The sequence below is a fragment of the Triturus cristatus genome, chromosome 1_2, assembly GCF_964204655.1.
Source record: "Triturus cristatus chromosome 1_2, aTriCri1.1, whole genome shotgun sequence".
In the NCBI taxonomy this organism is placed as follows: domain Eukaryota; kingdom Metazoa; phylum Chordata; class Amphibia; order Caudata; family Salamandridae; genus Triturus; species Triturus cristatus.
In genome coordinates this window covers 829,999,590-830,026,711 of record NC_140580.1, presented here as the reverse complement: position 1 = coordinate 830,026,711, position 27,122 = coordinate 829,999,590, and the positions used below count along the sequence as shown (strand labels likewise).

The 27,122-nt window shown below is 45.0% G+C and overlaps 1 protein-coding gene across 2 annotated transcripts in view; it reads left to right on the top strand.

Annotated features, from left to right (window-relative positions):
- The window catches only part of PLEKHG5 (pleckstrin homology and RhoGEF domain containing G5), a 1,098,541-nt gene that overhangs the window by 305,003 nt on the left and 766,416 nt on the right, over positions 1 to 27,122 (top strand). For both annotated transcript variants that reach the window (XM_085608897.1, XM_085608896.1), the window contains exon 2: positions 17,820 to 17,896. In XM_085608897.1, coding sequence (XP_085465023.1) covers positions 17,820 to 17,896 — 77 coding nt within the window. The remainder of the gene's footprint in view (positions 1 to 17,819; positions 17,897 to 27,122) is intronic.

Sequence of the window (27,122 nt, the reverse complement as noted above, 5' to 3'; positions counted from 1 at the left end):
TTTGACCTCCCCGTGGCGGCCATCTTGGAGAAGTTTATAGGCGTAGAATTTTATTGTGGGGGCAGTATTATTTAAACGGGCTTCCTTATGCTCTCTCTGTTGCATGGTATGGCTTTGTAACGATCTTTTGAGGTTGTTACTGTTTTTATTCTTTTAGTTAGTGAACCAGGTGCTGTGTTGATACTTCTGCCTCTATTTTTGGGGGTTCATTTGGGTATTGCACAATGGGGAGGCGGAAGACCGAAGTTAGCCAAGAAGGGTTAAAACCTGTAACTAGGGCTAATGCTTCAACTATGAATGCTTTCTTAATGAGAGCTGCCTCAGTTATAGATAAAGAGATCGAATTAGTGAACAGGCGTCTCTCTAGATCCCCTTTACACCTCTAACTTCCCGTATGGTTGGTTCTATCAGCCCCTTCAGGGAAGCTGTTATTGAAACTCCTAGTTCACCCTTGTCTTTTGTGTTGGGTGCTCACTCACAGCCCAATGAAGCTTCATCTCCCTTGCTAGGAAGTTCTGGGGTGTTCCCACATAGGCCACTTTCCCCTGTTATCACTATTGCTGATAAGGAGAATGGTGCTTCCATACATACGATAGGGATTGGTGGCATTAACAATCATAAATCCCAGGAAGTTCATACCAATGTCCCCCCCCTCAACAATCTAGGGTGGCCTAAAAGTCATCTGGGAGTACAAAAAGAAAACCGAAGCCCTTGGAAAGTCAAGCTTCAAGCTAAAAAAAAAACAAAAAACATATCCTCTAAGCTAGTTTCTAAGATCTTGGTATCTGCTTCGTCAGTAGCAAATACAGTCCAACCGGCCATGATGGAAGATTTTATAGCAACTATGAGTTGCATGTTGGATACAAAGCTGAGTCCCATCTTGGATAGGCTAAACTCTATAGAGAAAGCTCTGGCAGAACATAAAAGGTCTGCACCACCCACTCAAATTCCTCAATCCTTAGTTCCAGAGATGTCTAATGATAACACGGCCCCTGGAACCGCGCTTATGCCTGGGCCTATTCTATCACCTTGGCTGGCCAGTGGAGTCCAGTCCTGTGGCAAAAAAGTAGCCTCTAAAGTCCCAGGGGGGCTGGTTGATGTTTCAAGAGAAAGACAGGTCCCTAATGTGCCCACATCTACTCATCCCCAGGGTCTGGCTTCCCAAAGTTCAGGAATCCCACCAGAAGAGGGACAGGGTCATCTAACAAATGCCATACAGAATCTAGAGGTTATTAATCTCCCACCCCAATCTACTCCCCTTGTGATAATTTTGGGTAATGTTCCTCCACTCTCACCAGGGTCCAATGAGGATTTCACTCAACTCAAAAACAAGGTTACCCACTGGTTGTCTAATAACACCTCTGTGGGCACAATGGTGGCACGTAATATCATCATGGTGCGTCGTGTGGGGTGGATAGGGAGTACAAGGAAATCCGGAGGGGGTGACTGTATCGTTGTGAACTTTAATAGCCCTTCCCTTGTGGACAGAATTTTTCAGGAGGCTCACCACACCCACACACAACGTGCTTCTGGTATTCAGGTTCTCCCACCGGGTTTTTTCTATAAGACTCACTATACAAGGCGCTCAAACACAAGTACTTCACATGATAGGTGGTTTCAAAAACCCCGTGAGGTTATGGGTGGGAGTCACCTATTATCTCAGGGGGGTTATCCCCGATCGATTGGGTACCAGCCGGTCACTCGGCTAGAGCTATCCAACAGATTTTCAGCTCTATCGAGGTTGGACAAGTGCGACTGACTAACTGTGAATTCAGAGTCCGTTAATGAGTTATCACATCAACAGGGGTCCTCTTGCTTTCCCATGGGAGATGTTGTGCCCATTGCTATGGAGAGTTCTGGGAAGTCCAGCACTCAGCAGCAGCGGCTTTTACCGGTTTTAGATCAAGGGAAGAGTGCAAGTGCAGATCTGTATAATGTTCTATCATGGAACATAGCAGGACTGACGGGACATTTCAGGACCCTATTTGGATGCAGTTCATCAGACAATTCCCTGTGATTTGTCTCCAGGAGACTTGGCTCGTGAACTGTAATCTGTTCTTGGAAGGCTATAAAGCCTTCTTTGTTCCCGCGTCCCCGTCCCCATGTGGTAGAGCTGGGGTGGGCTGGTGATCTATATATCGTTGGCTGTGTCCTGTAGGTTACAGCAACTCTCTACTGATAATAAGGATTTTCAAGTAATTGTCCTAAGGAGAGGTAACAACAGTATGGGTATTATTAATTTTTATAATGCAATAAGCGTGCAGGGGGAGTGCAAGATCGCCCAGTTGGGTTGTCTTATAAGACAGTCCTGCGGCCCTGTTACACATAAGTTTATGGTGGCGGGGGATTCTAATATTCACCCCTGTGGAGATCCTAAATCCAGAAGCATGGCTGAGTTGGGATGTGCCAGGATGCGGGGATTCCATTTTGAGCATTCTGTCCAGGGGGATGAATTAAACAACTTGGTTAATGAATATGATCTGCTTTCATCAATGTCTTTATCTGCCCCCCTTAGCAAACAGCCCATCCCTTCTTTTAAAGGATGTAGTAGCGGTTCTTTTATAGATCATATTTTAATCTCCACTGGTCTTCAGTCCAGCTTCCGCGGGTTTACAATTATGGATAGTATTTTTAGGGACCATAACCCTGTCTGTATGCACCTGGAAGTAAGGCTGCTGTCAACATTAGCTAGGGTGACAGTCCCAGGCACGTTGAGACCCGTGGAGGGAAGTCGCCGCTTAAAATGGTCCCAGATATCTCCAGACTCATTTTACAGCAAAGTTCAAGGGTCTTGTTCATCAGAATTAGCCTATTGTGTGTCATCTGATTCTTATCCGGGGGAAGTCCTTAAGGCTTTTGATGGCATTATCATCAAGGTAGAGTCTCTTCTACGCGTTCCTTCAAACAGGACGGTGTCATCGGACCACAGATGGTTCAACCCACTATGCTCTAAGGCAGCGAGACAATTAAAAGATGCCCCAAAAGCCACTCCGAGAAACCAACCTTTGATTTGCGCCCGTCGTCTCGAATACAAACGAGCATTGGCCACCCGTAAGGGTGAATTGAAGAAGGAAAGGTGGAGAGACCATCTGGAGGCTAGCAACTTGGGGAATAGTGCAAGGTTTTGTGGCATTATTAACCTCTATTTGAAATGGCGGGGACGGAGAAGTAGGCACTATTATAACTGAGGACGAATGGGTGTCTCACTTTCAATCCATCTTCGCCTGCCCCATGGCCACCACCAACTCCTTGGTAGGGCCAACACCAACGATCCTGTAATGTTTGAACAGAAAGAGGTGGAGAAGGGCATTTTAGGGCTGACATGTAAAAAGGCCCCAGGCCCGGATGGTATTCCCTCGGATCTTTTCAAATCAAACCCACTCCTATGGGCTCCGGTCCTGATGGCAGTGATTAATGCGGCGGCCAGGATCGGTTGCCCGGTCTCCAGGGGCACCTCAACCATTGTGCCGGTATTCAAGAAGGGCGATCGTGATAGCACCTTGTGTTATCACCCGATCTCCCTTCTTGATTCCGTGGTTAAGGTTGTGGGTGGGGTGTTATTGGGAAGATTATCCTCCTGGGCGGCAGAGAATAAAATCATCTCCGACATACAATACGGGTTTCGCCCAGGGCGGTCTACTCTGGCCCAATGCCTTAACCTGTATATGATCCTGGGGAAGTATACAATCGCCCGCCAAGGTACAACCTACATGGCCTTCATGGATCTTTCCTCCGCTTTTGACTGTGTCAATCGGGGGAAATTGTGGCAATCAATGAGGGCCATGGGGGTGGAGGATAACTTGGTTGACTTCCTGGAGGATCTACATAGGGACACCAAGGCCAATATTAGATTTGCCAAGGATCTTCGTGTATCCAGGGATTTTAAAATAGAGAGGGGGGTTAGGCAGGGATGCATCTTGGCCCCCTTCTTATTCAATCTATATATCAACGATCTGGAAAATACCCTGGTAAAAACAGGGGTCTATTTCCCTTACGTGGGGCGACGGGGTCTGCCCGTCCTGCTATATGCGGACGACGCGGTCCTCGTCGCTAGGACGGCAAGGGTATTCCAGACCCTGCTTGACACATTCCGAAGATTTATGGAAGATCGAGACCTTGCAATTAATAAATCTAAATCTTATATTATGCAGGTTGGGATCCGCCCGAAGAAACAGTACCCTTTCAAATTGGGTAATGAGAATGTTCCGGTGACCACGATATTTTCTTACCTGGGTGTCTTGGTAGATGACCAGTTAAAATGGGGGGCCCTGATCAAGAGGAAAAAAGGGGAGGTTACAAAGGCAAATGCCGCAATCTTCAACTTTGCCACGAAGATGGGTAGGCACCCAATCGCGGCAATGTTGAAGATATATCAGGTCAAAAGTGTTGCCATTGCTAGTTATGGGAGTGAAATTTGGGGCTATGTAGCAACTGATGCTTTGCAGGTGGCGGAGAATGTTTTTTTAAAACGCAGTTTAGGAGTGCCCAGCGGAACATCAAATTTGGTAGTTCATGAGGAACTGGGGCTCCCTTCTATAGGGGATACTTTGGCTATGCGCCCCTTGTTGTTCTGGCTTAATTGCTGGTTAAATAAAGATCTAGCTCTTAACCATCAGAGAGAACATGAGTCTTGATCATATGACACGCATTCCATGGTTAAACTATATTAAGGGATGCTGTGAAGAGCTGGGACGGCCGGACCTGTTTTTAAAGCCTGATTCGATTACCCTGAAGGATGTGGAATTTGTAAAGAAAACTTTCAATACCTTAAAAAAGTTTGGTAGAGATGACTTAGAACTTGGAAAAACTAGTGTCCGCAAACATATGGTGCTCAAAACTTCGCCATCCATTGAGCCCTATCTTTTGTGACCACTTTCATCTCATGAGCGATTTTTTTTGATCAGGTTTCGTTTAGACTATTTTCATTTGATGCTTGCCGCCCCTAAAGGGAGCTGCAGAGGTCAGGTGTTAGCATCCTGTGGCTGCGACGGAGTGTCTCCTCAGGATCTGCTACACTTCATTTCTTTTTGTAAATTTTATGAAGTACCTCGCAGATATTTTTTAACACCTCTTTGAAAGAAGCTGAATTTTATCCAGGTCCGCCCGGCCCTTTTTTATCTACAATTGTTGAAACCAGAATGTGTATCTTTTATAGTAGGTTTTTGGAAATCGTCATTGCGATCCAGAATTTGTACAGAGAACTAGTAAACCCCTATCATTGGTAGGCACTCCTTTTTGTGTGCTTTCTGACCGATCAGTCTTTTGTACCAGATGTATATATTGCTGTTTTTTACGGGATTATTTTTATTTATTTTTATTGTTATTCATTGTATGATTTAACTATTTTATGGATTTATGTAACTTTTATGGTTTTAATTCTAAAATCGAATAAAGTATACTTGATTGATTGATACATAGTATAAAGTACTCCCTGCTGCTCCTAATAAGGATATTGCAGGTCACTGAGGAGTTCAATGACCACATAGAAGAACACGGCCAAAGGCAGAGTTACTCTGTAAGGTAATGGAACTCAGTTGTGACTTGCAAAATCCTTTTAATATAAGGCATTTGGGTATTGTATTTCTTATGATATATGGTCCCACCATCAGCTTTCTCATGAACTGCTTGAATCTATTGTGTCTTTCTCTTTCATGTTCATTGCACACAGCAAGAATGAATGCAGAATCTGTAAAGTGAAATTAAACAAACTAAAAAAAAAAATCCAAAAAGATATCTGAATCAGTTTAAGTAAATCAGATTTAAAATGCTGTGGCTTAGAGTCTGTGGAAAAATGCAGAAGATGTTTTCTTTCCTGTACTGACTTATCACATGCAAAAAAATAAACATGGTACCATACATATCATACATATCTTCTTTCTTCTGATAAAGTTTTCTTATTGAAAAAAAAACTAAAAAAGGAAAATCCAGTTCCTGTTTTCCTTGTTTCAAAATACAGCTTTGTTTCCTGCCTTTCACCCTGGCTGCTAACTTTGACAGCAGGCGTTATGACATCACAACACAACTCTAATGACTTATTACAGTTGCGCCACTACCTCATTTATTTATTACAGGTCACTGAATGTGTCCGAAGTCGCCTGTAATAAGGAATTTAGAGTCAGGCATTTATACATGGATCGTGGTTCCCATATATAACATAGACTCTTAGGTTCCCCGAAATCCTCGTCGTTTGGTACTCATTGACCTAACCGAAGCTCTTAGTATCCTCACTACAAGCTTGAGCCTTGCTCCTCTAAGAGGCACACTTCTGCCTTATATTAATTGTCCCCAGTCTGAATCGGTCCCATTATTTCTCTTATGTTTTCCTCTGGTGCAGTGCTGCGCTATGTTGGCCCACTGTGTTAGTAGCCCATCAAATATGGCTACATGGGATACATTTACAGGCATTGGATCTAAGTGGCAATCATTTACACCGTTTGAGGCAATTCACGTAAATTAGGGAAAATATCTTGAATGTGCTCTCGTATGCTTATGCCAATATCTGGATTGCATTTCAGACATTTTGAACTTCACATAGAATTCCTGGAGATCTCTTGGTAATCTGTGACAGTCACAGATTTCTAGGAGTATGTGTTATTTCATCCTAAAGAAGTATACCAAATGAGATGCAAAAGTATAGTTGTGCAAAAAAACATTTTTTGTTTCTCTACTGGGAAAATATTTATCTCCACAGAGTGACCCCCTCCCCCTAAGTACCACCCAGTGCTCCCTTCCCATTTCCAACCTGCAAACACATTAAATCCGGCCCTTCATGGAATTTTATATGTAAGAGTTTTAAGGGTGTGAAATTACCTGCAAATATTTCTTGACTACTCCCACATGTGAGTTTGTGTTAACCAACATTTCTAGATTGCCCCACCGAGAAATGTCCACAATCCATCCAGTACTATTAAGTTTGCTCGAGAATACATTCCTCTGTGACAGCAGAATTTCCATATGAACAAATTCCCTTTGTGAGGACAAATCCCACCATTTCTGATTTGATGAATCAGGAATGTGCTGTTTGCCTTCATGAATACACACAGAGAACTGCACACCTGATTGAACTTTGGTATGCACTTGGTTTCGTATTTCAGGACCAGTGCCTGTAAGTGGCATGTATTTACATAGACAGAGGTCATCTTCAGGATTTGAATGGATCTGTCTCCAATGGACAGATGATTGATACCCCTCTGCTGCTGTATATATGATGAGATCCTGTAATGTCGTCGCACTGGGCGCACCTTGCATTTGAGGAGTTGGCCTAACGGCTAGGGCGGTTGAACTCGAATCTGGGGAACTGGGTTCGAGTCTCGGCAATGACGCTGCACAACCTGTGATTCTGGGCAAATCACTTAATCTCCCAGTGCCTAACAAAAATGAATGTGTCCTCATGTAATGCAACTGGTCCTATGTAAAGCGCTCTGATACCGGTCAAGTTCGTGCTGTATAAAACTCTGTAAAATAAATAAAAACACCCCATCACTAAACTGAACAATGGTAAATAACATTTGTGTATCAATGTGTAAGTAATGTACTATTTTTGAATCGTGGTGGCATTTAGGTGTCAGGACTGATTGAAGCGTCAAGGAAATAGGAGTGTATTTAGTCTGCTTTCAACAATTTGCGAGGTTTCTTGTTGCCTGCTTTTGTCTTCACTGCACCTGTCCATTTCAAATAGTACAAGAGGGTGCACAAATCCTTTCAGGCATACGCAGCATGGGGTTGTGCGCAGGGCTGTGCCTGCAGCCAGGGCCTGTGCCCAACTCCCCACAGTCACCCACCACCCTGCCAAGCAGGGCTTTCACCTGTCACAGCATAGGGTTGGGCACAGGTCCCTTCGCTCAAACTCCTTGGGCCCCAGTCCCCTGTTGGTGCATAACCGTTGTATTTGCCATATACCAATGGAAATGCAGACTTACTGGCTTTGTCGAATGGGCGGACCGCCATAATATGAAACACAGGCCTATTGGCTTTATCAAGGGGTCAGCACATCAACATAAATAAATTAGACCTATTGGCTTTGTCATAAAGTTACCAATAACTATGATCAAATGTGTATTTTAGAAATTCACACATTGCAATGTTTAATAAGTGTTTGTCATAAAATATTTTCAATAAAGCATTTTTTGTTTTAAAACATCAACATGTTTTTGAGTCTTTTTTAAACATTTTTTCAGACCACAAATTGCAGCCACAGAACCAACCACAAGGGGTCCCTGCCCTCCAGCTGAAGGGCATGCAGCTCCAGCTCAGATTACTTTAAAAATTATGGTTTTCTTTCCTGGGTTATGGATCAATGACCCAGGAGACTTGCTGCTATATTTTTTTTACTGGTGCTGGGGAGATGCTCTGCTCATTTCAACCCTCCACAACATTAAAGAAATCGATTCGTAGTGCCCCTGACCCCTCTAGGGGCACCACCAGGATTAAAAAGTATTACTAAAAAGCCCTCATAAGGCATTATGATAGGGCATTATGAGGCACTCCTGCTTGGATCAGTGAATTATAAATGAGTGGCTCCTGCCACTTATATATAATTCTTTTTTATATTCTTTTTTGTTTTGTTTTGGTGTACCATCCTACTCGGCTCATCCACACTTTATATTAACTTTGGGGCTGTGGGGGGAGCCCCAAGACTTTTGCAGCTTCAACTGGCTCCCCAGCCAACACTCTAATGGGTGCCGGTGGAAGCTGGCCATTATTCTTCTATTGGTGCCCCTGTGCCCACCTGGGGCACCCACATCTGTTTTTAATGTTGGGGGCCGCAGCAGAGCTCCAAGGCCACTGGGGCCCCTTTGGGCTTCCCTGCCAGCACCCATTCTGGGTGCGACAGGAGCTGCTCTGTTCCTTTGCTGCTACCCAAATGGAGCAGCATATTTTTCTCTGCTCCCGCCAGGTGGGAGCAAAACTATGTTCCCTGCCTGGGAGAGTGCGGGTAGGAATTACATTTGTATTGCCTTCCTGCACTCTCCTGGGTACGGAACAGCAGTTTACCAGGGGATGAGGTCCCCAGGACACTGCTGCTTTCAGACCCCAGGGGATGGGGACCCTAAGGCCGAATAAGGGTCGGATGGGGAACTGCGCAACCCCTCCCAAAATAAACAGTTTGCGCCACCTGCTGGGCCTAGCCCATCCCTGCTTTTTAAAAATGTTTGCTGTGGATTGTCCAGGAAGTTGCAGCAACATTTAAAAAAATGGTTTTGGCCTCAGGTTCTTCTGGTTCCCCACCACCAGGGCCTAGGGGGTCAGGATATCCCCACCCTATTATGTCTTTTTCTACCTTATTCCTTAGGGGCCAGGACTGAGTCCCGAGACCTAAGATGGCTGCCACCACATAGTTGTTGATGTGGTGGCAGCCAATCAGATTTCCCCACGAGATCTGTCTGGTCTGCGGATCCTCCGCAGCGTGAAATATACAAAGTTTTTTTGCATGTATTGCTCAAAAACTCCTGAACAGGTTTACAACACATCACAAAAAGCACCCTTTCCGGGCCAAGATCTAGCTTTCTGCTAAAGTTGGTGTAAATTTGCAGTGTGGTTTAAGCTGTATATGTGTATAAAGTTCCTATGGAAAAATGAATGGCGAAAATGCATTTTGGGAATCCCTTTTTTCTCAGCCCTTCCCTGACCGATCCCCACCAATCTTTCCATGTGCAAACTAGTAAACAAGTAGCACTTGTTTGGAATGTTTTGTGGAGTGTTGTAAAAGGACACCAAAGATATGAGCATACCAAAAAATATTTGCCTATGGAAACACGATCCGCCACAAACAAGCAGTTCTCTCGCCTAGTCAAACCTGCTGTTCCTCTGCTACGTTTAAAGATGGGGGAAGTTCCAGGTTTGCATTGACGGAGCCTTGGCTCAGAGACGTAACGCAGACCCCTGCATCCCCAGTGTGGCAGGCATTCCCCAACCCTTCAAGTTGCCCCCAACTCCTCAGGAAGGCCCCATTCAGCCCAAGGCTAATGTCTATTTGTGAGATATGGAAGACTCAGGGGCCCCTAATCAGTTTCTGTAGGGGGCCCCATCATTTTGCGTTATGGCTCTGCCTGGGCTGGCTCCACAGGCACAAACATTTGACTGACCGTCGATCTGCTTCTGGACCACGGGTCATAGTGACTGTCACTTTGCCCCATTTAGGGAGTGGTAACATCACTAGATTTCCCTGGCGCACACTGCCATGCGTGGAATGATTGCTTGTGTATGGAAATAAATAGGAGGCTTGACTACTGACAAGCAAGGGGAAAGCTTGCTCTGCATCAAGGACGTTCGTATTTTGTTTTTCAGCAACAAAATCCTGCTTAGGATGGAGCAGTTTGTTGCTGGAAAACAAATTATTTTGCAGAGCAGGTGCAACAAAGAAAGTGCCCGCTCTGCAAATCGACAGACTTCACCGTAACCATTGCATATTGGTCACAACAAAGGATTTGGAGATCCCTCCCAGGCAGGTGAGGATTCCCAAACCAAGGCGGGTCAGGGGAGCGGATGCCATAGCCTTGGCAGATCTACCAAGCCATGTGGCCAAGTGTAAATGATCCTCCTGGTCTCTTCAGGTATGTGCATAAAAGTGACCTTATCTCCTAAATGTTTATCCAAGCAATCAACTCTTTACCAGCATTTTAAAAGTCCCAATCAAGAATTCGACTGCTGTAGAGAGGGTTCTACAGAACTTAACAGCTCACAAAGGCCGAATAGAAAGTGCAAAGTTATTTTCCATAAATTGTTAATCCACTGATTAAATTTAAACTCAGTATTCGCATTTATTTTCCCTCCCCTGTTGAACAGATAAGATCTTATGGATGTTCATGAATCCTTTTGGAAATGACTGAAGGGGTTTTGATAAAACCTACATTGTCCCATGGCGTGGCGGGGGGGGGGGGGGAGGAGAGGTACAGCAGGGGCTGTTGATCAAAAGGCTTTCTACTCATGGCTGTATGTAGGAATGCTTTAATCGGAACGCAGGAGATAAGAATGATTTAAGTGACCCAGCTCTCAGCACACAAAGCAGCCCTTCCTGCCCACTTCACTTTTCATCTCACTGCCAAGCCTTCCTTCCCTGTATTTGCTCACAGGTCACTGTAGGGTCTGCACCGGTTGTCTGGTTCCACAGGAGAGGGAGCATTGCCTTGTTTCCCAGTGTTGGCTCTTCCTGTCGTTGCATGCTGCCTCTCCATGGAGTTATGGGGTGTTTAGGGTGGCCGCCTGAATGAGGGAATGGCAGATGAAGGGGCGCACAGCCCTAGCATTTGAAAAACCTCCCATGCAGCTCACAGGTTGGTAGACCTCTGTAGGATGGATTCATGGTGGGGTGTACAGTTCAGGTAGGAAGTGGCGCAGTACCGTATCACGGAAGCAGTTTTACCCACATTGACCCTGTAAACCCTCCCGTCGAGTACTGGCCAGATTTTGCTCAACAGTGGAGTGCACCAAAGAAGCTGTTCTCTTTCCTTGCTTTATAGGAGCACAAGTGACCGGAGGGTAAATATAATGAGTGATGCAAAAGGTTGGGCAGGGAGGGGATCAGTAATGACATTGGCGGCTCCCTGTTAGGTGAGTGTGTAGACGGGGAAGCTGTAGTGCTAGTGACATCCACTGCTTGATAAGTGGGGAAGCAAAAGAAACACAATTGATGGACGCAATGCAGAACAAATCAAAACATTCACCCCCAGTCAAGAGATCTGGGTTAAATCCATCATTCTTTTGCTCCCCATGCCATCCCAGTTTAGACCTGGCCATATGCAAATCAATCTTGACCCTGTGCCTCATGGGAACAGTAGCCCGAACTGCCAAGCCAGGTCCTCTCTGGATCGGAATCAAGCATCCTAGGACTGGTTTCGGGGTTTCACCCCTCATCAGCCAGGATAGCTTGACTCCAGTGGCACAGTGATCCCAGGACCCACGTCTGGGCATACCTGGCGCACTCAGGGCAAGAATGCAAAAGACACAAAATTGATGGACAGAATGCAGAGCAAATCAAAACTTCACCCCCAGTCAAGAGATCTGGGTTAAATCCATTATTCTTTTGCTCATCATGCCACCGCAGTTTAGACCTGGCCATATGCAAATCAGTCTTGACCCTGTGCCTCATGGTAACAGTCCAGTCCGAACTGCCAAGCCAAGTCCTCCCTGGTTTGGAATCAAGCATCCTAGGATCGGTTTCGGGGTTACACCCCTTATCAGCCCTCTGAGCCCACCCACCTAACCCTCTGACGACGCTGCCCACAGCCTCAGACGCTGGATCGAGGACTGCGCCAACACCATTGCCCCGCTGAAGAAACTCCCCCACAGAGACACCAGCAAGAGGGCCAGCTGGTTCACCCCAGAACTCCTTGCCTCCAAGCAAGCCTGCCGGAAACTAGAGAAGGAATGGCACAGTGAACAAACTCCGGACAGCCACGCAGCACACAAGGACGCCATTCAAACCACCACTACCTCATCAGGGCGGCCAAGAGGACCTCCTTCAAAGACCGCCTCAACAACAACGCACACAATAGTAAGGAGCTCTTCAACATCGTGAAGGAACTCTCCAACCCCAGTTCCAACACCAATGACATCCCGCCACCTGTGCGACTCCCTCGCCACCTTCTTCCACCGCAAGATAGCAGACATCTTCAACACCCAGACAGCCCCAACAGACAGTAACACAACAGACAATCCGCACACCATCCACCACGACCCCCCACTAGCCTGGGCCAGCATGAGCGTCGATTACACCATCAAGACCATGAGCACAATCCACTCCGGCTCTCCGTTAGACCCATTCCTGCACCACGTCTTCAACAAAGCATGCAGCTCCATCGCACCCCACCTGCCCAACGTCATCAACCTCTCCTTCGAGACCGCAACCTTCCCAGAGAGCTGGAAACACGCTGAGATAAACGCCCTACTCAAAAACCCTAAGGCAGACCCAAGAGACCTCAAGAACTTCCGGCCCATCTCCCTGCTCCCCTTCCCGGCCAAGGTCATCGAGAAAATCGTCAACAAGAGGATATCCTTCAAGCTCCTCATCGACGCACACAAAGCATTCCACAAGACCGGCCCAGCCTACCTCAACAGGCGGCTCTCCTTCTACATCCCCAACCGCCAGCTATGGTCCGCCGACCTCTCACTCGCCATCGTCCCGCGCATCTGAAGAACAACCACCGGCGGGAGATCCTTCTCCCACCTCGCCGCCAAGACATGGAACACCCTCCCACTGAGCCTACGACAGACCCTGATTGATTGATTGATCAGCCAGGATAGCTTGACTCCAGTGGCACAGTGAGCCCAGGACCCACGTCGTGGGGTGTACAGTTCTGGTAGGAAGTGGTACAGTACTGTATCACGGAAGCAGTTTTACCCACATTGACACTGTAAACCCTCCCGTCGAGTACTGGCCAGATTGTGCTCAACATTGCAGTGCACCAAAGAAGCTGCTTTCATTCCTCGCTTTATAGGAGCACAAGTGACCGGAGCGTGAACACAATGAGTGCTGCAAAAGGGTGGGCAGGCAGGGGATCAGTAATGACATTGGTTGCTCCCTGTTAGGTGGGTGTGTAGACAGGGAAGCTGTAGTACAAGTGACATCCATGGCGGACTGCTTGGTAAGTGGGGAAGGCAGACAGTATCATCAACGCTAGCTGCAGTCTGATCCATGGCCTGTTGAACAACAGTACACGCAGGTACGTGATGACCGCAAGAAGGTGTATAGGGGGCTGGAGAGGAGCTTATGTGCTGCATCGTACAACATCATACCAGGAACTCACGCATAAAGCCTCAAAATGCCATGTCTCAATGTGGCTGATGTAGGAAAGTGCCCCTTTTTGCATGGTTACCCCCACTTTTTGCTGGATTCCAATGCACTTTGAGTGTGCATTGGGTCTTGTCTAACCCGGTTTCCAGTACCTGTGTTTTTCCCAAAAACTGTACCTTTGTTTCCACAATTATCACACCTCTGGCACACATATACACCCGTTGTAAAGGAACCAGTGGTACCAAGGGCCCTGTGATCAGAGAAGAGGGTCTCTACGAGCTTCAGCATGTATTGTGCCACCCTCAGAGATGCCTCACCAAGCATATACGCTCTGCCATGGCATGCTGTGTGTTTTGGTGCAGCTAAAACTGAAGAGTCGACATGGCACACATCTCTGTGGGCCATGCCTACAAACCACTGCCTGTGGCGTAGGTAAGTCATCCCTCTGGGAGGCCTTACAGACCTAAGGCAGGGTGACCTATACCACATGTGAGGGCACAGCTGCATGAGCACTGTGCACCTACAGTGTCTGAGTCCACCCTCAGACATTTTAAGTGCAGTGAAGCCATATTGAGTACATGGACTGAGAGTTTGTCATTGTGAACTTCACAGCTCCATGATGGCTTTACTGAATGGTAGTAAGTTTGGTATCAAACTTCTCAGCATAAAAAGGGCACACTGATGCCAGAGTTGGATTTATTATAAAATGCACTCAGAGGGTACCTCAGAGTTGCCCACTGAAAACCTACCCAACCACGAGTGTGTAGCTGACTGGTCTGCATCAGCCTGCCACTCCCAGACATGCTTCTGACCCACTGAGGTGGGAGCCTCAAAGCCTGCTCTGGGTGAAGGTGCTTCTCACCTGCCCCCAACCAGGAACAGCATTGAGGGGGATGAGCCTCAAAGGCTTCCTGCCCTTTGTTATGCTAGCCGGGGCCTCTCCAGCTACTGGAGTTGCATCCCCCCCCGACCAAGCCTCACTTTTGGCAGCAAGGTCGGGGGGAAATTAGTCAGCAGGAGAGGTGTGTCCCATCTCAGCCAGGACCACCCTTAAGATGTCCCAAGCAGAAGTGACCCTCTCCTTGGAAAATCCTCCATGTTGGATGGAAGGATTTTAGCTACTAGGATTAGTGGATGCCCAATCGCCAAAGGGAGGGGAGCTATAAAGGGTGTAGTCACCCTAAAGGTACCACCTACCAGTACCTGTTACGCCCTTAAATTGAGTATTATGGGGCACCCTGAACCTTGATCCTCAGTTCCCTGGTGACCTAAAGTAGAAAAAGGACCGAAGAGTCATGCAGCAGTGAAGACTCAAAATGACAACTGACTTGGCCCCGGCCCTACCGGCCTGTATGCAGCTTCGAGACCCTGCTCCAAGAAGACGACTCGTCCTGCGGGCCTAGCAACCTCTGAAACCCTCAGAGGACTGCCTGCCTTCCCTATAGACCAAGGAATTCAGAGGACAGTGGCCCTGTCCACAAAGATACCAACACCAAGGACTCCTTTGCCCTTTGAAACAGCAAGTCCTGCCCACTCTGCACCCCACGCCCATGGCCTGAGTATGAGTGGCCCACCAGTCAGTGAAGTCTACCCAGCGATCCTGACCTTGAGAATATATTGGTGGCCAACCTCTCCTGAACTCCACGAAGATGCCTACAGTCTCAGCATGAAGGGTCCCCCGGACCGCGACCTGCTCCTGTGAAGATTTCCCAACGACTAAAGGCACCCCTGCAGCCACAGCCCCTGACCTTGGGGAGCCCAGCCGATGGTGCCCCGGCATCCACCGACGTCTCAACTTACCTGCCCAGTTGTTGGTCACCTTCGACCACCCTCCTGGTTGAGCCTGCATCCTCTTTGTGACACGAGTTCCCCCATTCATTTGCATTGGGCATCCGACACTGTTTTGAACACTGCACCCGGCCGCCCCTGTGCTGCTGGTGGTGTATACTTGGTGTTGCATTGTGGCCCCCCCTTGTGCATGTCTAAACCCCCAAGGCCTGTGTCCTGAAACCGTGGTTGCTTACCTTCAATCCATGCCTATCCAATTACCCCCAATCTCCAAAGACTAACATTGGGCCCTCAACAATAACTTTGACCTCTGCACCCGGCCTCCCCTGTGCCGCTGGGGGAGCAACCTTGGTGTCCACTTGAACCTTGCCCTGTGTTGGTCCAAACCCTTGAAGACTTGGGTAGTTAGTTGTGTACTTACCTGTTAATGTGCATAAGTGTTTTCCTGACATAGGATTGCATTGTATTAGTTGCTATGTGCTTTGTGTTTATTTTCTACATTGCTAAGTTACTGCTACTGTTGATTGACATCACAGAGTATTCCCGTTACTACTGTAAAGTATTCCTATTGTTATTTGCAACACATTCCTACTGTACCTGAAATTATTGCTATTTTTAAACTGGTACTGACCTGTAAAACTGAGTTCTTCTTGGTTCTAAAATAAAAGTAACAAAGTAACATTTTTATACAAGCATTGAACTTGGAGTTAGTCTGTGAGGGAGCGCCACATTTCTTGACCGTGTGTGTACCACAAATGTTTAACACAACCCTCTGATAAGCCTAATTGTTCGACCACAAAAGAGAGTAAGGTATTATCTACTTTTGCCTCTGGGGATCCACTGGACTCTGTGCACACTATACAGAACTTCGGTATAGTGTATACAGAGCCAGTTATCTGCAGCTGACTTTCCAGTTTAAGAATGGCTGTTCTGTGGTTGGATCATCATTGTGAGTGACACTTGAAAAATACAATGACTGAAAGTGGCTGACCCATTGCCCCACTATCTGTCCGCTCTCATGTGACGGACACTTCAACCAATCAATGGCTAAAGTGGACTGACACATAGCCCTTCTATAGCATTTATTGTTATTGTTACAGTGTCTGTTATTAATAATTGCTTTAAGGTGACAGTTAAAGCTGCCTTTAACCCAGACCTAAAAGTGTGTTTTAATATATGAGTACTTTGTATGGTTCAGCTCTTCCACGTATATTAATATAGGCACACTGTTGAGATTGTGAAAGATAGTGTGATAGTGTGATTTGTGCACTGTTGGGTGTTATTGATGTAATGTTATGTCATCAAATAAAGAATCTGCTCGCTTTTTGACTAAGGCAATGACTGACATGCTGTATGTGAGTGTGAAAACATAAGTGTATAGACTGGTGAAGACTTGTCTTGTTGATCACCAGGCAGGCTGCCCACTGAGGCTAGAACTGTCATTGTAGATGGTCTCTCAGGTGTGAAACTTTATAGATCTCCTGGATGTCCAGGAGATTTCCAAGGATCCTGATCTCGATCCGCAGCCCCCTTAGTATACACAATGGAGCATACAATCACTGAATCTGGATCAATTTTTGGATCTAGTCTGTTTTTGTCTCCAGCTCGTTAATGTTGTTAGAATATGCTGGCAGGGTCTTTGCTGGATGCTTTTTGGGAAGAATCAATCATTAAAAATGTTAAAAAGAGCACATATCTATTGTTCTCAATTTAGCATTTCTATCATTTCTAGTTAGATTAAGTATGTAATGGCCAAAGGCATCTTTTGTAAACATTGCTATTCAGCAGTGGGCCAAAGCACAGACTATAGGTATGAGTATTAGGCTTTTAAACTGAATTAAGGGCAAACTTAATATTGTATGATGCTAGAATTAAGACTCCTCAAGGCCAACTTGTCTGGCTCTGTGATCAGTGGAGCAGAGTCAAGACAGAAGCTGACCATTGGTATGTCTGTATAATAAACCCGTAAACCCTGTCTGAGCGTGATACGTCAATAACCACAATTACTTTTCTAACATGCACAATGAAACCTATACAAAAAATTCAAATGGCCCAAACTGTCTGTCATAAAAATCAGTAGCTTTCATGTTTGTCACACTTACAAAAGTGAGTAAATTTATAGTCACGCTAAATTTAGATGCCTAACATAGTTTGAAACACCTTTGTAGAAAAATCCAAAGCCACATTTGGAGGTTGGGCCTTTTCCCTTGCATAGTAAACGTTGGCGGCGCTTCTTTGTTCATGATCACTACTGTAGTGTAATTTTGTAATGATTTACTGGTCCCTTCATCTTCTCTAGATGAGCGGATGCTGACAGAAGACAAGATTCTCCTGTGTGAGAATCCGGATTGCACCGACAAAAGAAGAGCATTTAAGGTAAGAATATACTTTTTGGGTTATTGCATGACATTTGAAATATTACATGAGGAGTCTGCATTGTGGAAACAATTATACCCAAGGTCATTTAATTATAAAGCGTAAAATGCACCATCTTCAAAATAATTTTATTTTTTCTATTCATAACTGGGATTTGCAAGAGGTGTGTCATGTTTTCAATAGATATCGCTCTTTATCAAAAAGATTAAAGTAATTATATTGAAAATGCAAACAAATTGAAATGCCGTAGGTTTTCAAGTATGTACTGGTCTATAGGTGTTATTTTATTGGTCTGTGCTAATTTCACTGAGGTGCTATTCAGTGCTTTTACAAATTCAAAAAGGTGTGTTATTTTGCTATGTTTCCCTTTTGTGGTTGTCAGTGCTGCCTTGCAAGAGCAAAAGTCTTTGTCGACAACAGGCAAGATGTGTACAATAACTTTGTCTACAAGAAACAAAATATAAACTTTTTATTTTTCCAGAGCACAACTAAATTGTCTGATTCAAAATGAAACAAAAGAGTGCTACACATCACCAATCGAATTAGCACAGATCAAAAATACCTAACTAAACCCACATGTACTAGCTTTATTGGGTTCCTTTTTTAAAACCTGATGTTAAAAGTGTAATTCGAAAATGCAACTTTGCATTCATGAATCTCTGGTCATTGTCTCACAATATCTCTTTGTCGGTCTTGGAACTCAGCAGACGGGTTACTCGGTCAGAACAGTGACGAATGTCCCGTCCGGCAAACTATAAATCCCATAGGATGTAATGGAATTTATATTTTGGCGGACCGGATATCCATCACAGTTGAGCCAGAGTAACCCCTCCACCGGGTTCTAAATGCGGCCCTTAGTGATGTTCCACCACAGGTTTGAGCCAGGCCTATGGCAAACGGAAAGAGACTATGAAGTCCCTTTAGAAGTGCAAGTCTTTCTTCTGTTGCTCTTGAATTTATGTTATGATACATCCTTCAACCTTCTTTCTTACTCTTTTTCTTGTCTCCGGTAGAGACATTGGTGAGCTGTAATGAAGTGAATACACTTCGAATTTCTTGCCCTATTGTACAGTTGTGTTTCTCTTTCTGCTAACTGCAGGGCAGAGTTATTCCCATGCACAAATGTGTAGCCCTGGTTACTGCTGGAGCAGGACTAAGAGTGTATTCCCCCCTTGCTTAACACAACCCTGAGGTAGGCCCAACTGAAGGGGGCAGAAGCTCCGGTTCTTCTTCCAGTGAATGCAAATCCTTTGTGGTTTGGATTGCTTTTTGCATGATAGATTGCCTTATGGGTGCTGGCCCAGAGGGTCTCCATGGGAACTCAAACAACCAAAATGACGCATACTATTTCAGTGTGCCATTATTGCTACACTAATTCAATAGAGGGGAGAAAGTGCGTCCTCGCTGTCATCAGTTCATTACACTTTCCCATCTTGAGGTCCAGGATTTGATGGAAATAGCTGCCTCAGCTTCCTTACTGTAACAGCCCACTCTGGAAAGAGAAGTAGTCTTCATCTGAGTCTAAAATGGAGGATGTTGTGAGACTGAAGTTGACCATTTGCCTGAAAGCTGAAAGTTATGGAAAGATTTTGCATTAAGCTAGGACTTATATGGATTATGCTGGACAAAGCCACCTCTAGCACTTTCAAGTCATTATGTTTGCCCAAACAAAAGGGTATCCATGGAGCTGGTGACTTGCTTCCTTTCAGACACGTCCCTTACTAGGCCATGGGCATCTGCTACAGTGAGACTGTCATTTCTTGCGGGTAAACCACATATCTAGACAAATTCCTAGAGTTTGGAGTTGTCTCTGGGCTTCTGATTTGCATCCTCCCATTTAGGGGTCAAGCTTTTTGGTCCAATCAAACAGCCGAGGAGAAAGGCCTTCATCTCATCATTCATTTTGATGAGACAAGCAAATATTCATCCTGGAAGCAGTCTCAGCTTGAAAGGCTCAAAGTAGAGTGATGCATCTCTTAAGACAAAAACTGACTCTTGTCTATTCCCAATATTCCCCAGAGGCGTGCCATGAGAGGGTTGGAGGAATTCTCGGTTGGTGAGTATCTTTGATTCTTTCAACATCGTTGAAAGGATAGGGTGTTGGGTGTTGTGGTTCAAAATACTTTTTTATCAAAGGATATTTTTTGAACTTCTCAAGTCCCCCAGATTACTCCTATGTCTTTCACCTTGTTAACATTCCATGCACTGACTATGTCTTTGTACAAGTCACTGTGGAGGAGGAGATTTTGTGAGTATAATTAGGGCTCTTTTTGATGAGAAAAGAGGTGAAGAGTTTTGACCTACCATAGACTTGAAGGACTTGAATCAATGTATGTGTTCCTTTCCATTCTGGTTGTCATTGTTCAAGGCAGTAATCCCTGCAAGGATATTTCCTGGCCTTTCCGGACTTGTAGATGCTTGTTTAATATGCTGGTAAAAGCGTAACAATTTATCAAGGATCAGAAGTTTTTTTAATTTAATCTCATTTCAGTCTGTCCATCCTGCTCACATTGTATCTTCCCCAAATTATTAGAGCTAGTTGTTGCAAAGTTATATGCGGAGTTTATGTAGGTGTTCAGTGTGTCCTTCCTTGGATGACTGGCTGAGTTCTTCTCCGTCTCTTTTTAAATGCAAAGTCAATGATCATGGCATCCTGAAGATTCTCCAGTCATTTGGTTGGTTGTCAGGAGCAATTGAAAGGCCTCTAGTTCACTGCAGCAAGGATCCCCACAGCGGCGGGGATAGTGCTCTAATAAGCCTCTGGGTGGGCACACTCCACCATCTCATTCAAGCTCCCTTTAAAAACTTGGGCAAACTCTAATGGAATGTTTCAGGGGTCAAGACTTATTTGAAGCCACAACAGAGATTTATGAGCTACATCTAGACATCTTGGTACATAATCTCTAGAGCCACAGGGACCCGGCAAAGTGCAAAGTACAAGAATTAAGTTCCTTTGTCACACCTTATGACTCTAGCATAGCATTATTAGGGTGTTCCAAAGACGAGATTACCTTTGTTCACTCTGCTTCTATTGATCCTCACAACAGATGCCAAATGGGCTAAGGTGCCACTTTGAGTGCCAGTATCACTGGGGAGGTGGCACCCCTGCAGACAGCCTCCACTCTTGGCAATTTTCCCAGTCCTTTTAGCCTATGTCTAAGTTCTTCAGTGATCTGCTTTGTTTGTCAGAAATGACAGTCAGGTTGCTTGAACACATGTAAACCAACAGTACTCAGTATCCGTCCAGCTCCACCCTTGGCAATTCAGAATGATAACACTGAAGTTTGACAAGCCAAGGTTCGGTGTATTTGCTTCCCTGGAGGATACCATCTTGCCACACTCAAGAGCTTGGGGTGTAGGTACATTTTAGCTTCTGTGGATCAATGGGCGGTTATTTGCCTGTCACACAATTCACCTCCCTCCAAGGGTGCAGAGAAAGATTCTGGAGGATTATGGTAAAATAATCTTGATTGTGCTTATTATCCTCTCTGAGCCTAGTTTTCCCTACTTTAGAGGTCCATGGTGTTGACTTCCTTCTGGTGGCCAATAATTCCATTCTCATCGTGAACTTGCATCAGGCTTTCCTTCCCTTTTGTTTGAAGGCCTAGAAATTGAGATGCAAAGGCTGAAGATCCTGAGATCATCTTGCTGGTTAGCAACAATCTAGAAATTGGTTCGCTGACATTGAGGCAACTTTTCTCTTTTGTGTAGTCAGAAGGGGCTTCTTTTCATCAGTGCCCTCTATGAATTCTTGAGTTCCGCTGTGTAGAGTTTTGAAGAGGGGTTTATTGAAGGTAAGATAGCAGGGTGTCCACCATAAGGGCAAGTCAAAGAATGTGGGGGTCCATATTGTGCTGTGAACCTTTAGTGTTGAGGCTGCTGTATATTTTCAGGAATCACTGCCTGTGTTCAGCTCAGTGGGGCCTAGTTGGGATCTTCTTCTGGTTTACATGGACCCTAAAGCGCCCCATTTGAACATTTGTATATGCTGCTTCACCTAGGTTTTGGTACAAGTGATCTTCCTTTTGGGAATATTCTGAGTTCTATCTCATGTTTTCTAAGAACTGAGTTAGTCTGCATTCTGGGCCCTCTTCTAGATGCAAAATAGATGTCTTGTTCCATAAGTACCAATTCTTTTTCAAATGTGCCTCCTCGAACCTAGGTGTAGTGAGGAAGTAGCCTTCCTTTTCAGAAGGGTCATTTTGATCTATCTTGACAGAACTATGTAACGCAGGCTGCAGAAATCTTTTTGGGATATTTGGGCTAATGGGTAGAGCAAGGAAATAATTTTCATCCTTGACTGGCAGAGGGATTAAGTCTACAATTTCAAAGGACTAGAAGATTACATGTATTCCCATTCTTCTTAACATCCATGCCAGGGCCACTAGAATGGTATTAATGTCTTGGACAGACTGTGTACAAGAGTCTTTATTATTATTATTATTACTTTATTCGGTTTTTACAACCATCAAAGTATACATTTAACAAACTACAAAAATTAAAAAATAATAATTACACAGAACTTCTGTAGCACAGCAATTAAATATTAAGATCGTATCCCAAGACAAATGTCAATGACAATGAGAGGTACACAATAATAAAATAATAGACTAGTACAGTTAAAATGATAAAAATCAAGAATAAAAACATGTACCTACATGCATTGTTAACAATGATACTTAATAACAGCCGACATTAAGGGTCATATCATGGGAAAAAGTGCCCAGTGCTTCAAAATCGATGTAACAAGCAAAACCAGTGATAACCATTCGCTAACAGTAGAACACAACCCCATTGAAAAGATTTGTTCAGGGTCTAAAGTGATCCGTGCTTCAATATCAGTACATGATGAAAACAGCAATGAATATACATAGATAGTGCAGAACAGTTTTACCTTAAAATCCTTGCATTAAAAACTACTTCCAGGAAGATAAAATAATTGCTCGTAATTGGATATGTAAAAATAGAGAACCATAAATCATTACCTTTCATTTTTTTAAATTGCTCTTCGTTTGTGCCAGACTGCCTCTAAAAATTTGCTATATTTTAAAAGGAACAAGGGAACCCACAAGGTAGATAAGGACCTTGGGTATCAGTTTTGTATTGAAACACTGGTCCTTCAACAAAGCAAAAATAGATAAGATAGATATAGAGTAGAATCAGTGCTATATTTGGAGTGTCCAGCCGAACATTCAATTTAATGAAACAATGGAGTCAAAAGACATAAGAGGAGCACATCAATATAGTGGGACGCAGTCTAAAAATTTGCTGACAGCCAAAACGGTCCTAACAGATGTATTGGTCTTTAAAGTCCTAAGAGCTACCTGGTAACCAGAAACCCCCAGTTCACGACATATGGGAATAATCCACTTACGGCGAGAGGAAGAATACTCTGGACAAAAAAAATTAGATGTGGTTCATTTTCATCGCCCTGGTTACACATGGGACAAACCATGCTTACCTGTTCCTTAGTCCACTTATGGGTGAACGATCTTAGAAGGAGTGTCCCCAGGCGAAAACACAGAAACAGGCTCTTAGGAAAAGAGGAGGGTAGAAGAGTCATTGTCAGATATCTGTAGGACCTCTACCAGTGTGTAGTGGGTTCGGGGTGACAGAAACGATGCACAAGGAGGTACTGTATTTATATGCTCGGTTTATTGCCAGGTGTTTACAGTGAATTGTTCCTCGGGCTAGGAGTAGAAGGGGCTCTGCAATGTTCAGGGACTGGAGACTCGCTGTCGGGCTCTCCTCCTCTTCAGTCAGGTCTGGTCTCTCTTCCCCGGTATTGCCCCAAAAGGAAAAAAAAAGTACGTATTAGGCGTGGTTGCCCAGCAATCAGAAGTGTAGGGGCCGGGAGTGAAGGACACCGTGCAGCAAACTTCTCGGAGGTGTCTAAGTGCTCAGGGGGGGGGGGTTTGGTAAAGGGGGTGAAGACGTGTCTCGAACCTTATCTGTGACGTATTTACAAGGCTTTTCCCCTCCCCACCCAGCCTGCGACTCTCCCCCGTACCTGCTCCAGCCACGCTCCTCCCCTGGGAACGTGGCAGGGCGCCTCGCGGGATCGTTGGCCTCCTGGCTTGTCGTTCTCAGCTCCCGTCGGCTCTTCGGTGTCTGCTCTTAGCTCCGCCGCTCTCTTCTCTCGACTCTCCTTCCGCCACTCCAGCCCGCTCTCCTCCGATGTTCCGTACTCCTCTTCTTTCACCGCCGCTCTTCTCCTCCACTCCAACTCGCACTCCGACTCCGGGGAAACGCCGTCCACTGACTTCCCGTTCCTGACCTCCTTTGAAGTCCCGCTACAGGACACGTCATCCAGGGGAGGAGTCTCGTCCCAAGGGATTCCCTTCTTAAAGGCACCCGGTACTATTTCTTGACTCCAGTCTCGCTGCGGGTAGGAAGTCCACTCTTTCGCTCGTTCGGATTCCTCGCCAGCCTGTGTGAGAACACAAAGGGGTATAGAGGGGTCTTGGATCCAATAAGGCCAAACATGCGAGTCCATCTCTGTCAAGTCCCCAGCCCCGTCACACAGTGCTTCAGTAATCACCTTTGTTCTACATCATGCTTTGGATTTGGCTATATTTCAAGCAAGAGATTTTGGTGGCTTGCCTTTCTTCTGTGCATTGTTAAATCTAAAATGCCTCATCATAACCCTATGTTATTTCTGGTTATCCATTATTGCTTTAGAACACATTTCACCACAAATAAAACCTTCATGTTGCCAAGAACCATAAAATACAACATTTCGTATTTTTTCGAAGGAGGAACATAGATTTGACAAGAACATTGTTTTACATCCAGTTCTGCAAAATTCATATTTTTGTTTTCAACTAGAACTCACAGAAAATGCAATAGCGCATTTATTTGCTGATCTAATGCTTGCCTTTTTCATTCCACGTTAAATGTGCAGAGCAACTAAAAGGATGCAAGCACACATAAGCATATTTTGATATCAAAAGGGTGTTTGGGGCACTATAAGCATCTGCTTTTCTTAAATGTGTTTATACTCTGGGAACTGTATGTATCTGTATTATAAATATTGTGGATAGCTGAGTGAACAGGACAAAACAAGTCTTCATAGCTCTAGATAACAGCTTCATGTTCTAGCCACTGGGACAAGATGAAGCATGGCAGATCGACTGAATTGTAGAAACTAAGGTTTTATGCTATTTGATTCTTGGCGTAGTGTCTTTTCGGTCACAGCTAGGGCAAAACAGACTATTTGTGTTAAGGAGTGGTGTGAGTTGGTTACTTTGCATTGTTACTTGTTGTGCTAAACCATTATTGATCAGGTTTTGGAGCTCTTACAGTTGGCCATGTAACAATGCCATGGCCTCATTTACAAGCCATTACGCCGCTTGACACACTGGCAGTGCAATGGGTTCCCCCATATTTACAAGGCATCTAAAGTCACCCTGCATGACCTTTCAAGGCCTTGTAAATATCTTTCCCTTTCATGCACAACTCTTCGTGAAAGGGGCGTTCCATGGATGTTACTGCGGGTGCTCCCACTCAACATCCATGGAACGTGACGCATTCCAGGGATTTACAACATTTTGTAAACCTGGGAATGTGTCAGAATCCCACACCTACACCTCCTCAGGGGAGGGTAGGTGTAAGGAGGCACAGCGAGGAAAAATACTTTTATTTCTCCTCGTTTTTTCCTCTTTCTATGCGTGCTGCATTGTGCAGTACGCATAGAAAGAGGAAAATGCCTTTAATGATTGTTTTTGTGCAGGAAGTTGTACCTTCCTGAACAAAAACAATCATCCCCTCAGTGCAGGCACCCTTCCAAAATGACACAAGGGTGTCTGCACTGGCGTGCGGCTGCTGTTTGTGCACCAGCGCAGGGGAGAAGGACAGGAATACGCAGTATCTTGTAGATATGGCACATTTCTGCCCTTTCATTTTGACGCACGGCAGCGCAGCAGGAAGGCTTACTGTGCTGCCGCGTGTCAAATGATTGTAAATGAGGCCCCCAGTATAAGCCCTTATGTTAGTCCATCAAAGTGGAGATCAAAAAGTGGCCCACAGTTTAGAAGCTCAAGAGGTGCAGTGCATTGGGACTCTCTCTTAGTTTTGCATTTGCCATTGACTAAGCAAATGTATTTAATTTGCAATGAAGTGCAGTTTTAAGAGATTCTGAAAATCCAAGTGTATATTTGTCGGGCTGTTTTACTCCTGATGGGAATGTTGCTGGGTAGAGTGTTTGTTTTGAAGGTTGATAGAATAGTTCATACAATTTGTTTGTACGTTTTGACCAATGCATCTGGTTCTCATCCATGAAGAAGGATTTTCTCATATTGCCAGAGCAGCCGCCTAACAATCGCTTGTAAAGCTGTAACCATCCACCTATAAACTGAATTACGTTCACTAATGCTGTCCGAAGACAATAAGCAGCATGCTGTTCGATGCTAACCCTTACGACACCCTGCAGTCCAACAGGATCAAAGCTTTTCCATGGGTCTATGAAGAGAAGCGATCTATACCAGGAGAGAGCTGTTGAACTGAAGCAAACTCTGTGGTCCTTGAAGAAGGATTTGTGGCTAGAGGAATCCAATGTAGAGATGATGTTGACCAAGAATAGCACAGTTGTGCCTCTTTGATCTGCCATGGGTCTGGTGTCATCCAGAAATCCAATAATAACTTCTTCAGTGATGTGGTGAAAACTGCATCAAGACAGAAGACACCGAACTGGATCCATATGTCAATTTGTTAGGGTTCTGTCTTTGAAGCAGACCTTTGATGCCTTTTGTGGCTTTGTGATGATGGAGATCAGTCTGCATTTGATAGAAATGAATCATTGAGTCAGACCTCCCTTAATAGTAGATAATGCTACCCAGGAATTTGTATAATGAGAAGTTCCTAGGCCAATGTGCCTTTCCAACAATGAGAAAATGAGGTTGGCATAAGGGTGGATCTGAAGGCTTATGACTTCTGATGAGTGTTTTTCCGGTTGGGTTCAGCATGATCCCAAGAAGGGACACAATGAAAAATGTGTTATGTCTATGGTAAAATGTCTAATTATTCTGGAAGAGATTGTCAAGGCTGTGAATTTTGTTCTATGGCTCAATGTTATTGGGTGAAGAATTGCCTCTCCTTACAAGAAAGTTTGTATGAGAAGTGCACTACTTAAATGTTGTGTTGTCTGGTACTTTTAAGTAAGTTTGTTGCTGAACTGAGGATAGGGGGTGCTTGGGAGGCTTGACCTTCCTGCCAACCTCTCACCAGT